Source organism: Mesoplodon mirus (assembly GCF_964341445.2).
Source record: "Mesoplodon mirus genome assembly, chromosome: 13".
NCBI classification, from domain to species: Eukaryota; Metazoa; Chordata; class Mammalia; order Artiodactyla; family Ziphiidae; genus Mesoplodon; species Mesoplodon mirus.
The window spans coordinates 720,237-734,100 of NC_138989.1; the positions used below are offsets into that span (position 1 = coordinate 720,237).

The 13,864-nt window shown below is 65.8% G+C and overlaps 1 protein-coding gene across 9 annotated transcripts in view; it reads right to left on the reverse strand.

Annotated features, from left to right (window-relative positions):
- Nucleotides 1–1,480: 1,480 nt before the first annotated feature.
- Nucleotides 1,481–13,864, reverse strand: part of FBRSL1 (fibrosin like 1) — an 83,494-nt gene continuing 71,110 nt past the window's right edge. For 2 of the 9 annotated variants that reach the window (XM_082640012.1, XM_082640006.1), the window contains 14 exons: nt 12,521–12,848; nt 12,210–12,430; nt 11,354–11,422; nt 10,983–11,182; nt 10,198–10,248; nt 9,889–9,984; nt 9,075–9,104; nt 8,801–8,872; nt 7,449–7,578; nt 5,849–5,992; nt 5,307–5,384; nt 5,019–5,102; nt 4,556–4,754; nt 1,481–2,982 (listed from right to left, as the gene is read on the reverse strand). In XM_082640012.1, coding sequence (XP_082496138.1) covers nt 2,148–2,982; nt 4,556–4,754; nt 5,019–5,102; nt 5,307–5,384; nt 5,849–5,992; nt 7,449–7,578; nt 8,801–8,872; nt 9,075–9,104; nt 9,889–9,984; nt 10,198–10,248; nt 10,983–11,182; nt 11,354–11,422; nt 12,210–12,430; nt 12,521–12,848 — 2,537 coding nt within the window. In that variant the 3' untranslated portion in view covers nt 1,481–2,147. Of the gene's footprint in view, nt 2,983–4,555; nt 4,755–5,018; nt 5,103–5,306; nt 5,385–5,848; nt 5,993–7,448; nt 7,579–8,800; nt 8,873–9,074; nt 9,105–9,260; nt 9,330–9,888; nt 9,985–10,197; nt 10,249–10,982; nt 11,183–11,255; nt 11,423–12,209; nt 12,431–12,520; nt 12,849–13,864 lie in introns of all 9 variants that reach the window. The other 7 variants (XM_082640008.1, XM_082640009.1, XM_082640015.1 and 4 more) reach the window with 7 other exon arrangements.

Genomic DNA, 13,864 nt, shown 5'->3' on the forward strand with positions numbered 1-13,864 from the left:
CGGCCCAGGGTGGGCGTGGCCATGAGCCTCCCCAGTCCATCACAGAACTCGGTGACGGGGCGCCCCTGAAGCTCTGCTGTGTAGGCTACAACTGAGACCAGGCAAAACCAAGATGTGCAAGAGGAAGGCACTGCGGCCCGGTGGGGCTGGTCCCCGGGAACCAAACCCCTTTGGAGAAGCCCCTGGCTGGTGCTCCAGGGCGCAATGGTGACCAGGAGCTTCTCCCTGGGGATAAAGGGCACCCCCAACTCTCCGTGGGGACCGTCATGGGCTCAGACGCCCTGCTTAGGCCCTGGCTGCTCACCCAAGGAGGCCAAACCACTTGGGGTACAGTGCCGGGGCCCCATTTCTAAACCACGGCCAGGGCAGGAGTAAGGCCCCAGTGCTCAAGTACCTGCGGTCCCTACAGGGCAGGCGCCCCCTTGCCCTTCTCCTCCAGCGGGTGGAGGCAGCCAGCTGTGCCCCTGCTCTCCTCCTTCCTGAGCTCTCCCCTCTCCGACAGCCGCCACCTGCTCTGCTGGGGCAGCGGGGGGCAAGGCCCGCCCCGCCCAGGACGTGCACCCCAACAGCCAGTGCACAGAGAAGACCAACCCAGCGGACAAGTTCCATACAGGGGTGATGTGGCAGATGACAAGGGTGGGGACCACGTGACCAAAGCAGAGTTGAAGGCCAAGCTGGAGGTGCCAGGCAAAGGTCAGAGGGAAGAGCCTGAACGGCCTGGGGGAACGGAACGGCCTGGGGGAGCGGAGCGAGGCGAGGCCGACGACTTCGAGGACGGCGCTCCGCAGCCCTGGTGGTGGAAGCAAGGGTGCGGGAAGGAACTGAGGGTGGGTGTGCGACCCCCAGCTGTCACAAAGCCCCACAAAACACTCAACCACCTGTCCATCAAAAATCAAGGCTGTATTTACCTTCACTGGTTGATGTGAGAACAGAATGTTTAAAATAACCGGAGTCTACAGTGGAAACACAGGGTCGAAGGTACAGAACGGAATAAAGCAAACAGCTACAGACGGCCGAACCACGGCGCCAACGCCGAGGACACAGGTGTGGACGCCAGGGAACAAGGGACGCCGACGACAGGGCGTGGTGACAGTCACGGGGTTATGAAAGTAAGACTGAAACCAAACGGAAATCATGCCAAGGCCTTGGCCGGTGGCAAAACATGAGACAACCGTCTGCTGCTGTCCTCCGTGAGAAGAGACCGCAGTTCTTTCTTTTGTGCCTTTAGCCTTTTCCCCTCCCGAACCCTACTCGTCTGCGGTGGATCCCGCGGACACCGCACAGTGAGCACAAGGTGCGCACACGTCCCAGGGCCGCGCCGTGGTCCCCCCGCGGCCCGGCCGCCCTGAGCGCTTGCATAGTTGAGGGACGGTGCTGCAGTTAAACGTCCGAAGGCATTTCCAACTGACAGCGGGTGGGTTTTTGTGACCATGTTAAACAGATAACCAGAGGAGTTTCTAGAAACCGTTTTTATAAAGTCTCCCTATAGGTTAAGAATTTAATAACATCATATGTTTGTATTAACAGACTATTTACACTGTTTGTGTTTTTTTTTAAAAAAACAAACCGAGAAAGAAACCCTTCTACACTTCTGCATAATAAGGCAAATAAACTTTTGTACATTATTAATTATCTTAATATATATCTGTAACTTCGGTTCCAAGTACCAAGGGAGGGCCAGGGCCGGGCCTGAGTGGGGACCTCACAGTGCGCTGGACAAAATGACCGTTTTCTTCTCCATAAATAAGACAAAAAAAAACCCTGGGGCTCTGAGGCCATTAAATCGCAAAAGCAAACTAAAAGTTAAAAAGCAAAAGTCTTTTTTGTTTCATTTAAATGTCTAAAGAGCATAAAGTTGAAAAAAATACAAATCTATTAAAAACGCTTCTCACCTGTGGGAAAAAAGGTACAAACTTGAATTTTTTTTCCAGTAGCCTCATCTCAAGCTCGGAAAACAAAAGATCACCCCCAGAAAAGCTGTGTATGACACCCCCAACTCCGCAGGCTGCGAGTGGAAGAGCGAGCATCGCCCCAGGGCCGATGGAACTGTGCTTAAGTTCTAGAAACAGACGCTTAGGTTAGTCGACAGCAGTGCGTGCGTTCGTGGAGGGGCCTCCGCACACGCGGCGGCCGCGGCCCCGCGGCCACTACCGCGCCTCCACCTCCTGGGGGTTGCGCGACGGGGAGTAGTCGCGGGCCTCGCCGGGCGCGCGGGCCCCGAGCGGCGTAGTCCTGCTCCGCGGCGGCCCCGGGGGCGTGGGGGGCCCAGCCGCGGCCACCAGCGGGGGCGGCGCGCCGAGCGAGGCGGCGGCGGCCGGCGGGGTCCGCGCCAAGAGCCCGTTGTGCAGCGCGGCGGCGGCGGGCGTGAGGCGCGGGAAGTGCAGGGCGCCCAGCGCGGGCAGCAGCGCCGCGCCGTCCAGGTGCGCGGCCCGGGCGCGCTCCAGCTCGTCACGGCGCGCTTCCCGCAAGCGCTCGGGGCTGTAGTCGTGCGGCTCGCGGTCGCGGTAGGGTCGCTCGGGAGGCTCGAGGAGGGCGGCAGGGCCCGGGGCGAGCGGGGCGCGGCGGGCTGGCTCCGGGCCGCGGTAGGCCTCCCGCGGCGGCTCCCAGACGAAAGCTGGGCGCTCGCGGCCCGCGGGGCCCGGGCCGGGCTGCGGGGGCGCGTCGCCGTCCTCCCCGCGCTCCTCCTTGACCTTCACGTCGCTCTGGGGCCGCTCGGCCGCCGCCTCGAGCGGCTTCGCCGGCTCACGGCCCAGGAGGCCTGCCAGGCGCAGGCCGTCCCCCAGGGCCGCCTTGCTGGGCTTGGCGCTGTCCTCCCGGGCCGGAGAGTGGCTCTCCTTGACGCGAGGCTCAGCCTCGCGCTCGGCAGGAACCCCGGGCCGGCCCGGCTCGCCCTGGCCGCGGAGCAGGAGGCCACTGCCCGGGTGGCCCACGGCGGCCACGGGCGAGGTCCGGCTCAGCAGGCGCGTCTTCTCCAGGAGGTCCCTGGGAGCAACAAGACAGCCCCCCTCAGCCTGGCGGGACACCCTGCAGCGAGCTCCCCTGACACGAAGCTCCCACCTCAACGCGGCGAGGCCACTACGCACCGTAGTGACCTCAAGGTCCTTGCGTGCGCGTGTGTGGGGTCCGCTTAGCACCCCAGTCTCCCGTGGAATCACTGCTAGTGGCACCCCGTCAACACGTGGTGACCACAACCCACATCCCCACGAGGGTTACCCCACACGTGTCTCCCCTCCACAAGCACCATGGAGACCGACTTTGCAGCAGAACCGCAGAGTGCTCCACGGGGAGCCAGGCCGCTGAGCCCCTGAGCCAGGACAAGTCCTTCAGTGAAGAGCTTAGGGCAGTTCCACCCAGGCCCCAGACCCGCTGCACGGACAGGGGCCTGCGAACCCTTCCTCACGCGCAGTGTGGCCTGTGGCTGCGGTCACCACAGTTCCACCCGCCCCATCGCAGTCTGGTTCTCATCCGAGGCGCCACCCTGTACTTTTTAAAGTCCTTTGCCCCTGAGCTGGGAGCACGGTGGGCATGGCCCCCACCTTGATGAGGCGCTGGGAGGGCAGCTGGGCTTGAGTGGCCCAGCTCCGAGGCTCCCTTTTCCCCTGGGAGTCCCCAGGTCCCACAGCCCCTGACCAACCCTCAGTGCTGCACCTGGCCCCCCATCACTCTACTTGAGCCCCACCCGCTCGACCCTGAGGTCCCCCCGGGCTCCTGACCCGCCGTGGTGACAGCGCTGGCTGGGCAGGCCCTGGGCTGCTCCCTGGCACCCTCCCTGGGCCCTGTGACACACGTTCCCACCGTCTCCCAGGCTGATTCTAGGTCGTCTCCTCTCTCCTTGCTGTCTCAAGCTCCAACCTGTGCACCCAGTGCCTGGCACGCGGCACTGCCCGTGAGTGAAATGCCCCACGTTCAGGGTGGGGGGGACAGGACGTGCGTGTAAGGGCCGGACAGGGAGCCCCCTGCTCCCGTCCACGTGGCGGGCCGCAACTCCTCAAGAACACTCCAGTCCCAGCCTCTGCCGCCGACCTGAGAACGTGCTACCACCCCCCCTGCCCTGGCCTAGCTCCGCAGCCCATGGGGCTGGGGGCGGGGGGGCACGCCCAAGCTCAGCCCCCATCCACCTGCTCACAGGTGTACCTCCCAGACTCGGTCCCCCTGGTGGCTCAGCAGCCCCCTGCAGCGTGCAACGGCATTCTCTGCCCTGCTGATCTGAGCTCCCTCGAGGCCCCGCTGTGGTCCACAAGCCCACGGTCCCCGCCAGGGCCTCGGAGGGAGTGAACCCCCGCCCTGGATGGCGTCTGGCCAGACCCTGCGCCCGCAAGGATCCTCTGTGCGGCCAGAATGGAGGGTGCTTGGCTGTGGGGTCCCCTTCCCCGGGGTCCCCTTCCCCTAGTCTTTCCTGGCCCTGCGGGTACAGACTTCACACCCTCCCAACCAAGGAGTCTGAAGGCAGAGCTCAGCGTGCCCCGCGGGCGGGTACCCGGGGCTCAGCGGAGCTGCCTAGGGGATGCGGGGGCGGGAAGCCGGCAGGATGGGAGAGCGGAGGGTCCCCACTCACCGTTCCTCCCTGCTCTTGTCCAGTTCTCGGTCGTGGTTGGTCAGGGCTGAGACCCGCTCGACGTCTACAGGCTTAGGCCACGGGGGTGGCGTGGGGAACGAGGGCGGCGCCCGGTGCAGCCGGTTCCAGGCCTCGCGGGGGCTGGGCAGGCCGTGCAGCGTGGGGCCCTCCTTGGGGGCAAAGAGGCCGCCACCGGGAGCTGGGGGATGGGTGGCGGTGGGAACGTGAGGCCGGGTTGCGAGGGAGGCGCACACACGCACACGGAGAGTCCCGACCTCAGACCCCCACGTTCCCCAAGGAGGCGGCGAAGAGGGACCGTGCGCCCGGCGTCAGGGCGGCCCCGACCCGCGCAGGCGTGGGCGGAGGACGCATGCGCAAAGTGAGGGTGAGGGCGCGTGCGCGGAGGACGCATGCGCGAACTGAGGGCGCATGCGCGGGGAGAGACGGGGGCGCGGTCACTCACTCAGCGAGTGGCTGCCCAAGCCTCCGAAGGCGTTGCTGCCCAGGCTCCCCAGGCCCCCGAAGGTGCTTGATCTGCTGAAAGGGTCTGTGGGGGCAACGAGGACTCAGGGGTCTCCACGTGCGCACCAGACCCTCCCCCCACCCCGCGGCTCCCGAACCTGGCAGGTGCCACCTCTGCAATCGGAGGGCTATCCGGGTTCTTGGGGTCATCTCCCCACCCACCTGCATCCCCCCAGCCCTGAGGCCAGCACAGGCCAGCCAGACCGCATGGACCTCAAGGGGCACCTACCCATCAAGTGACCAGTGGGCAGGAAGCTGCCAGGATGGGCTGAGGGTCCGAACGGGTTGGTGGTGGGATGGGCAGCACCTGGGAAAGGGGGGACAGGTTGATGGAGGCCGGAGCGCACCTGGGGCCGCGGCGCTCCTTCCAAGGGTGGGCGCGCCCTTCGCGGCTGCTCCTCCCACTGCAAGCACGTGACCAGGTAGGAGGTGGGCCTTCATCTCCCTGGAGCCTGGGGGACCCCGAGGGGGCGGAGCAGGGAGGCAGGTGCTGACAGCAGTGGAGCCCCCAGAGGAAAAAGGGCAGAGACAAGGCCTGCGATCGAGCCTTCAGGGGGCTCTCCCGAAGCCAGCGGCCCTGGAGTTTCCGACCAGAGCTACCGTCCCGGTCACCTAACAGTGGGTGCGGCCTGGGTGCTGACGGGCACTGGCCCGAGTCACGGCTGCCAGAGGCCACAGCTCCTCCTGCAGCGTCCCCTGGCTGCAGGCCACAGCCCACAAACGTCACGGTGGCAACAGCCCCGGCTCCCCCGACGCCCCCCAGGACCGAACCTGGAGGACAGCCGGTGGGCCCAGTCTGGAGACGGAGCTGTTGAGTCAGGGGCCAACTCTGCTGCTCAGGGTGCCCCACCCCGTAGCCTAGAAGTGAGCGCCGGGCGAGACCAGTGACGTGGGCGCCCCCTCGTGTCCCTCCACCTGTGGGGACCCCAACAGTGGCGCGCTGTGTGCGTCAGAGGTGGGCTCCTCCACCCAGACACAGGCAGGTTCCAGTCCCCAGAGAGCTCCCAGCTAGAAACTTGACCTCGCCTCCAAGTGACCTTAAGTCAAAGTTAGGAAGACAGCTGGCCCCAGGGCTAAAGAGGATGGTGTATCGACGGGGCCATGGGTGGGTGTGGAGCACAGAGGGGTCCAGGCCACAGCCTGTGGGCTCTGGCCCAGCTGGGAGGCCCTCTGCTTTCTGAGGGGCCCTGACGCCTGGCTGAGGTCTGGAGGCCATCAGGGCGGTGGAGTTGGGGCTGGGAAGAGGCGCCATGCTCACCAAGCCAGCCAGCGTGACCCCATCCACACCCGTCATGCCAGTGTGCCAACGGGCTGCCCGCATGGACCACGTGTCCATGTGCAAGGGGCAGTGGGTGGGTGTGAGCGTACATGAGCTTGGAGGAAGGCGGGGGGGTGGGGGGGTGGTCCGAGGAACAGTCAGGGAGGGCTCTCTGAGGAGGTGACGTCCTTTGAGGGCCTGACAGCTGGGGAGGAAGCAGCAGCAGCCTCAGAGCGAGGGCTCAAGGCCGCTGACCTCGGAAAGGCCTGCTGCTCGGCTGCCCTCGGCCAGCGCCTGGGAACTCGGGTTCCAGCAGGTTTCTCGCTTCCCTCTGATAGGAAGGCCTCACGGACGCTCAGGTTGCTTGCGCAAACAAGGTGGTCTGTGCTGAGCACCTGCTTTCCTTCTGGGAGTCCGGGTTTGGTCCATGCAGGCAGAGCTGCCTACGTGAACGGCCCCCAGTAAGAACCCTGGGCGCTGGGTCTCCGCGAGCTTCCCTGGGAGACAGCGCCTCGCCCTGCTGTCATGGCTCCTCGGGGGAATGAAGTGCATCCTGGGGCCCGCGGGGCAGGGCTCAGGAGGCCCCGCCCATTTCCACCCTCCCGCTCTTCCTTGCCGAATGCTCTGTGTCCCTCGGCTGCAATGCATACGGCCACGGCTGGAGTGTGACTTGTGCTGAGTCCTGGGAGCACTGCGAGCCTGGGGGTAGTCCCAGGGACCCTGACACAGCAAGGCCGTGGCGCGGCTGCTGGCGGGGGCAAGCACACGGGTTCCGGGAGCTATTTCCCGCCTTTCGGAGAAAAGCCAGACCCTTCCTGGGAAGGACATCGGAAGGACGCCCCAGAGAGGAGGGCATACTGGACAGAGTCCATGCAGGGCTCAGGTCAGGGGCCGGGGGTGGGGGGGGAGTCTCCACAGGGGGAGAAGCTCGAGGAGGGCAGGGCTGCCAGACTCCACCAGCTACAGCCGGAGAAACAAGAACGCTGCCCGAGCAGCCGGAGCCCTCTGGCACCCGCACCAGCCAGAGGGAAAAGGCGAGAACGCCTCCGCCCAGCTGCCCCCTGGCCTGCATGGTGGCCGAGCCCCCAGCGCCCACGAACCAGGCCGCCTTACCTGAGCTGGAGAGGAGGGGCCGGGCCAGGTCCTGCGGGTAGTGGAATCCGGCGAACACACCCGGGGCAGGGGGTCTGCTGAACAAGTCCAGCTTGGCGCCCGCGTCCAGTTTGTGAGGGCCCAGCTGCATCTGCAGGACAGTGTGTGCACAGGGGCTGCCAGTGAGCTGACAGCAAGGTGGGACGTCACCTGCTCCGCTGGCCTTGCCCAGCGAGCGGAGGGACAGGTAAGATTTATCCTGACGTTTCGGCAGATGCAGGATAACTGAACGCCATGTGTGACTGACACATGAAGGTCCTGATTGAGGTGTTTCACTCCTTTTCATGCGCTTTTTGAAAGCTGGTGTGTTTTACACTTAAAACACATCTCAATTTAGATGCTACATTTTCACTGGAAATAGTTTGTCTGTTTAGATTTTGTAAAATTGAGCTGGAAAAGTACATTCCCATACCCAAGTCGTTCCAGTTTTCCGATGACTAAATTTAGCTTAAGTATTAAGATTCAAATTTATTAAAGTTAAACAAATCTAAGAAGCCGGTCCCTGGGTCACAAGGGCCGCAGGAGGCATGGGGCTAGGTGAGTTCTACCTGCCGAGATGGCAGCGACAGAGCGGGTGCTTGGGCCCTAGCTGGGGACCCTACCCCACCTCCTTCACTGTGCCTTCTAGGTGGCCCTGTCTGAGCATCTGCATGTTGAAACGCACAATAATCTGTCATAAATCCCTTTCTGTGACTGGTCTTTTGTAGCATATTTAGGACGTGATGAGTTAAAAATATTGTGCATGGGGTAACGTGTCATCTGAGACGGCAGACGAGACCATGGAGACCCTTCTGCAATACGAGGGCCCCCGTCCCAGCACCCTCAGTGCCCCGGCCCATTGCCCCAGCCGTGGGTCCCCAGGTCTCCCACTTCCCTGCGTCACTCGGCCAGGGTGCCTGGCACCACCTGCCAGGAGGGGGACGGCCTCGAGCTGGGTTCCTGTTCACCACCTGTCTGCCCCCCCAAGGAGCACGCAGGCTCCATGAGCACTTTTGGTCGTCTTTGCCCCTGGCTAAAAACCCAGGCACACAGCAGGCCCAAGTGCTAATAGACACCTGGGGGGAAGAAGGGGGCAGGGCCGAAGGCCCACTGGGAGGACTCGACTGTGGGTGGGGAGGCCCGCAGAGTCAGCTCCTCCCAAACCCCTGCCTGCGTCACCCTGGGTGACCAGGTGGGAAGTGGCCTTGAGTTCCCCACACACTGCTGTCCTGTCCCCTCCCCACCTCCAACCCCTCACAGCCCGGCACAGCGCCTGGGCAAGGGGCACCCTCTGAACCGCAGGCCTGGCCGGCAGGATGAGCAGTCAGGCTCACCTTTATCTTCTGCTGATGGTGGTAGATCTGCCAGGCGATCTGCACGTGCACAGCACACCACTTCCCGGGCTTCTGCGACAGGGCGGGCGACGGGCTCAGCTTTGAGGCCAGGACCTCCTCACTCCCCCCACCAACTCCAGATTCCTGCTGTCACAGTGCACCCCCTGTGGCCACTCAAGAGGCACCCAGAGTCCTCCCTGGCCTTGGACCTTCCCTGAGGTCCCGCCAGGCCCCTTCCTCCCAAGGTGAGGCAAGCAGGCATACACACACTCACCCTGACTGCCGTCCGGTATGGGTCTGACACCTGCCATCGACAGAGGAAGAAGCATTAGACCTGGGCTCTGCAAGCAGCCCAGCCCCGGGGGGTCGGGGGAGAGGACCATGTGGCCTCCACGAGGAGCCACGCTGGCTGGAATGCCCACCAGAGAAGGAGGGAGGCACGGGCACCGCTGCCACCTACCCCGGGGGCTCTCTGTATGAGGGCGTGAACAGCACTGGCCTGGCCTGTTAGCTCAAGTGGGTTTGAAGTCTGAGGGGGAGAGACGGACAGGGCACGAGACGACTTTGCAGGTCCCATGCCCAGGCGGCACGAGACCCCCCAGGCGCCACCCAGGGGCGGCCTGGCCTCCCACCATATCCTGTCCGGAGGTTTCTGAAAAGGCTCTTGATCGACGTGCCTGGGCCAGGGTCTTCCCCAAGGGCCAAGGCAGCCCCGCTTCAGGGAAGGTGAGCAGAGCAAGGCCAGTCCCTGGTCCTGGGGCCTCAGGGGGCGCTTCCTGCCTGGGCCTCCTGCAGCGAGGATGACCCCGCTGCCGCCATCCAGACCCCAACCCCGAGCGCTGCCAGCGGGAGAGGTGAGAACGAGCGAAGCCAGGCTCTCCCGGCCCCATGGGGCACAGAGGGCCCCACCAAGGGTCAGGATATTCTGCACTGAGGAGAAGACCCCTTGGGGGCCACCCGGGAGCACGACACGCACAACCACGTGTGAGGCGGCTGGAGCTGCCCCAGGACGGGAAGGGCTGGCTGGGGGGGGCGGTCCAGCAGACCCCACCCACAGTGCCCACCCCCCTCCTGGGAGCAGCTGGTACCTTGGGCTGAAAAGCACCCTGCAGGGATCCAAAGGGACCTGGGTGTGGGAGCAGGGCGGGCAGTCCTGGGACGGCTGGAGGGAAGGGCGGGAAAAACTGCAAGAGAAGGCGGGGTGGGGGGGCAGGGGGGCGTTCCAGGGGCCTCGCAGGAAGCCTGGGCGCCCAGGGCAGGGACGCCGGGCCCAGCCCTCCGGTCCCCGCCCCATCACCCCTGCACTGGGTGGGAGGCTACACGGACATGGCACAGCCCTGCCACCCTCCACACCCCTCACCCTGCCTGGAAAGCCCAGAGCGCGCAGGGACACTCACGTTGGAATGTCGGAAGTAGGGACTGTCCAGCTTGGGCGTGTACTTGTCAAACTGGAAGGGAAGGAGGCAGAGAGTGAGGCCTCCGGCCACGCTGACGCCCTCTGCTGGCCAAGCACCCACCCGCGCCCTCGGGCCAGGCAGTGGCCAGAACGAGGCTGGTGGCCTCCAGCCAGCTGTCCCCTAGGCTTCCCGAGGGTGCTACCCCCTGGCCTTCCCTGTTCTAGTGGTCCCAGCACGGGAGGCGCCGACTCGCCCATCCGGTGTCTGTGGCCATGACTGGGGCGGGGGGAGGGCATGGAGCCCAAGGCTGCTGCTTAGGCTGCAGGACACACCTAGGCCACTGGCAGACTAGTCCGTGACAAAGCAAAGCTGGGTGGGAGCAGAGGGAACTCTGCCCACAGCAGCTGGCTCAGGGCATGAGACCTCAAGGACAAGGAACATGAGAAGAGTCCTGGCTCCCGTGGCCCCTCAGTCCTGTTAGGCCTCCGGACCTGCCGCCCTGCTGCCAGCGGACACGGAGGACCCCACGTGGGTGGAACTGGCCCCACGGCCGTGTGGACACGCGGTGCTCCTCAAGCCCGAAACAACGGCTCAGGGTGGGGAACCTCATGGCATGACCCGGGGCGGGGGCGGGGGGACGAGAGGAGGAGCTGGACGGACAGCCGGACGGACGGGGATGGTGTCAGCCTGCGTGCGTGCAGAGAGCGTCTGCGTGTGCCTGCTGCGTGTCCCGCGCCCGGGCCGCCCCCGCCCGCCCGCCCGCCCGCCGCGCGCAGCCTACGCACCGGCGGGGGTGCGGCGGGCGGCAGGAGCGGCGTCGGGGGCGGCCCGGCAGGGAAGGGGGCGAGTGTGTGTTGGTGCGTGTGCGTGTGCTGGTGCGTGTGCTGGTGCTGGTGGAACTCCGCCCGCAGCAGAGCTCCCGGGCCCAGCGGGGCGCTCTGGACCAGAAAACGCGCGTTCAGCTCTTGCCTGAGCAGCTCGTGATCTACAAGAGAAAAAGAGAGACACAGAGAGGCGCGTCGGCCGCGGGCTCCCGGCGGGGCGAGGCGGATAGTCACCTGCTGGCACTCCCGGTTTCGGCAGGCCAAGCCGTGGCGGCCGCTCGCTACGTGCGGGCCCCAGGGTGGAGATAAGAGAGGTGCCTGTGACCAAGTACCAATCAGAATCCCCGAATGAGGCTGGCAGTACATGATTGGCTGGCTGAATGAGATCAACAGGCTGGCATCTAAAGGCAAGAGAGAACACCATGAGCCACCCTGGGCGCCCCCGGACACAGCCCTGAAGGGGAGCCCTGCCCGTCCCAGCACCCCCAGACCAGGGTCCTGGTCCCATCCTGGGGCGCTGAGCTGCCCCCAGCCCAAGGTGGGCTGACGGGATTTAGAAAAAAATTGGAGACCCACAGAGAAATCCCTAGTGACCTAAGCTTTGGCCGTGAGGGGGCCCCTGCTGGAATCAGGCAGGCAGGGAGAGGCCAGGCTGGGCCAGGCCAGCTGCTGTTCACCTGGGGCCCCTCTCCTCCACAATTCAACCCTCCTCCCCTCCCCCGCCCCCCCAGCAGCCCAGGGACGGTGGATGGCAAGAGCCACGGCAGGCCTGGGAGCCCTCACTGCCATGACCACGGAGCCGCTCCAGGTTTCGCCAACTCCCCGCCTCAGACTGCCCGACCAGGCCTGGCGAGGGCTCAGAATGGAGCAAGGGATGTCTGTGTCCGCGTACGCGTGTGTGAGCACCTGTCTCTCTGTGTGTGTGTGCGTGTATGTGTGTGCGTGTGCACACAACCGAGGCCCGGGCAGGAAGCTTTCTCTGCCCTGGGCAAGGTGGCCTGCTAGCGCTATGGGCTGCTGGGGGCTGCCATCCAGCTGGGTGGGGTCTGGAGAGCCAGATGATCACTAAGGAAAGACGTCCAGGGCTGGCCCCCTCCCCAGGGGCCGCGTCCCTCCCCGCGGGGGTTAGGATCCCAGGGCGCAGGGGAACAGTGACCCTGCTGCCCCACCTACGGCGCCCGGACCTACCGGCGGGGTGTCCTGGGATGACCAGGCTGTTGGCCGGCAGCGCCGGGGGCGGGGGCAGTGTCGGGGGCGCGGCGAACATGGCCGCCGCGTGGTGCTGGTGCTGGGCCTGCGAGCGGAGCGCCAAGTGTGAGGTAGAGAGGTGGGGGCCCGGCCCGTGAGGCGACAGGGACGCGTGCTTCGCGAGCCCCAGGCTGGCGCCGCTGCTGGCGCTGCTGCTCCTGCTGCAGGGAGGGGCGCTCAGTGCCCGGCCGGCGGCTGCGCGGCCCCGCCCCGCGCCCACCTGAGGCTTGCAGGCCCCGCCCCGCGCCCACCTGAGGCTGTGCAGGCCGTTGTGCGCTGCCGCGCCGGGGCCCGGGAAGGCGCCCGGGGGGAGAGGCACGTGCGTCGGGAGGGAAGCCCGGGTCTGCAGGGGCGCGGGCGGCGGCTGCGGCGTGAGGCGGGGCAGGGCCGGGGCTTCCTTCTTGACGGGTGGGCTGGACGGGGCGCCGGGCGCGGGGCCGGCGGAGGGCAGGACCGGCGCGGGGCTGCGCACAGGGGGCAGGAAGGGCGGCTCGGTGCTCAGCTCGCGGCTGCGCTCCAGGCCCGAGACTTTGGGCGCCGCCCCGGCCTTGGCCTCAGACTTCTCGCCCAGCGTGGGTCCTGCGGAGAGAGGGGCCGGAGTGAGCCCGGGTCCCGGCTCACTGAATGCTGTCCAGGACTGTTTCCGACGGGGAGACACGCGGCGCGGAGCTCCCGCCCAGAACACCTCGGTATCCCGCCCCCCAGGCTGCCTGCGCCGAGGGCCGACCCGCAGGGAGTGTCCTGCACCTCCTGCCCACGGAGATCCCAGCGCAGGGGCTGTCCCGGCCCCATTTTACAGAGGGAGACGGAGGTGCACGAGGCAGCCGGGCCAGGCGGGGCGCTGGGCTCCCAGCTCATTCCGTCGCCCCTCCTTCCTCTGGCAGGAGCTTCACCTGTACTAGTGGCTGCTCCTTCGGGTCCCACCCGGGTGACCCCTGACCTAAGCCCTCTGTGGGCCCTTGCCCTGGGGGAGACTCCCGGATGGCCAGCCTTGCCTGGTCTGTCGGGAGGAAGCTGCTGCGGGCCAACACTGCCCCCACTTCGCCGCCCAGAGCCTCCGCTCCCCTCCGAGCTGCGGGCCTGCCCTTGGGCCGTGAGCTCCAGCCAGCCGCCGGCTCACTTCAGACCCTCCTTTTGAAACTGCTACAAGGGAGGCCTCAGGTCACAGCCCCAGCAGCCAGGCGGAGGGCAGCACCACCCATGCGAGCTGCTTTGCCTGCAGGGGCAGCATCCCAGTCCCCAGGAGTGGGAATTCAGGTCGCTGGGCTGTGGGCTGACCCCGCGGCTGCCACGCTCGCTGAGTGAAGAACTGGCCACAGCCTCTCCTGCGGCTGCAGGGCAGTGTGACCCAGGCTGGCAGAGAGGTGAGAGGTCTGGACCCTCTGGGAAGTCTGCTTCCCTAGGGCAACACCTCCCTCTGCCTTGGGTCTGTTTGCTTAGGGACGCACCTACAGAGGAGGCCGTTGCCACCACTCCTGCAACGAGGACAGGAACAGAGGGCCGCTGGCTTCAGCCCACTTGCTGCTCACAGCTGCCCAGGGACGCTAGCCCTTTCTCCCCTCCTGTCTCTCTCACATCTCCACACGAGGCCCTCA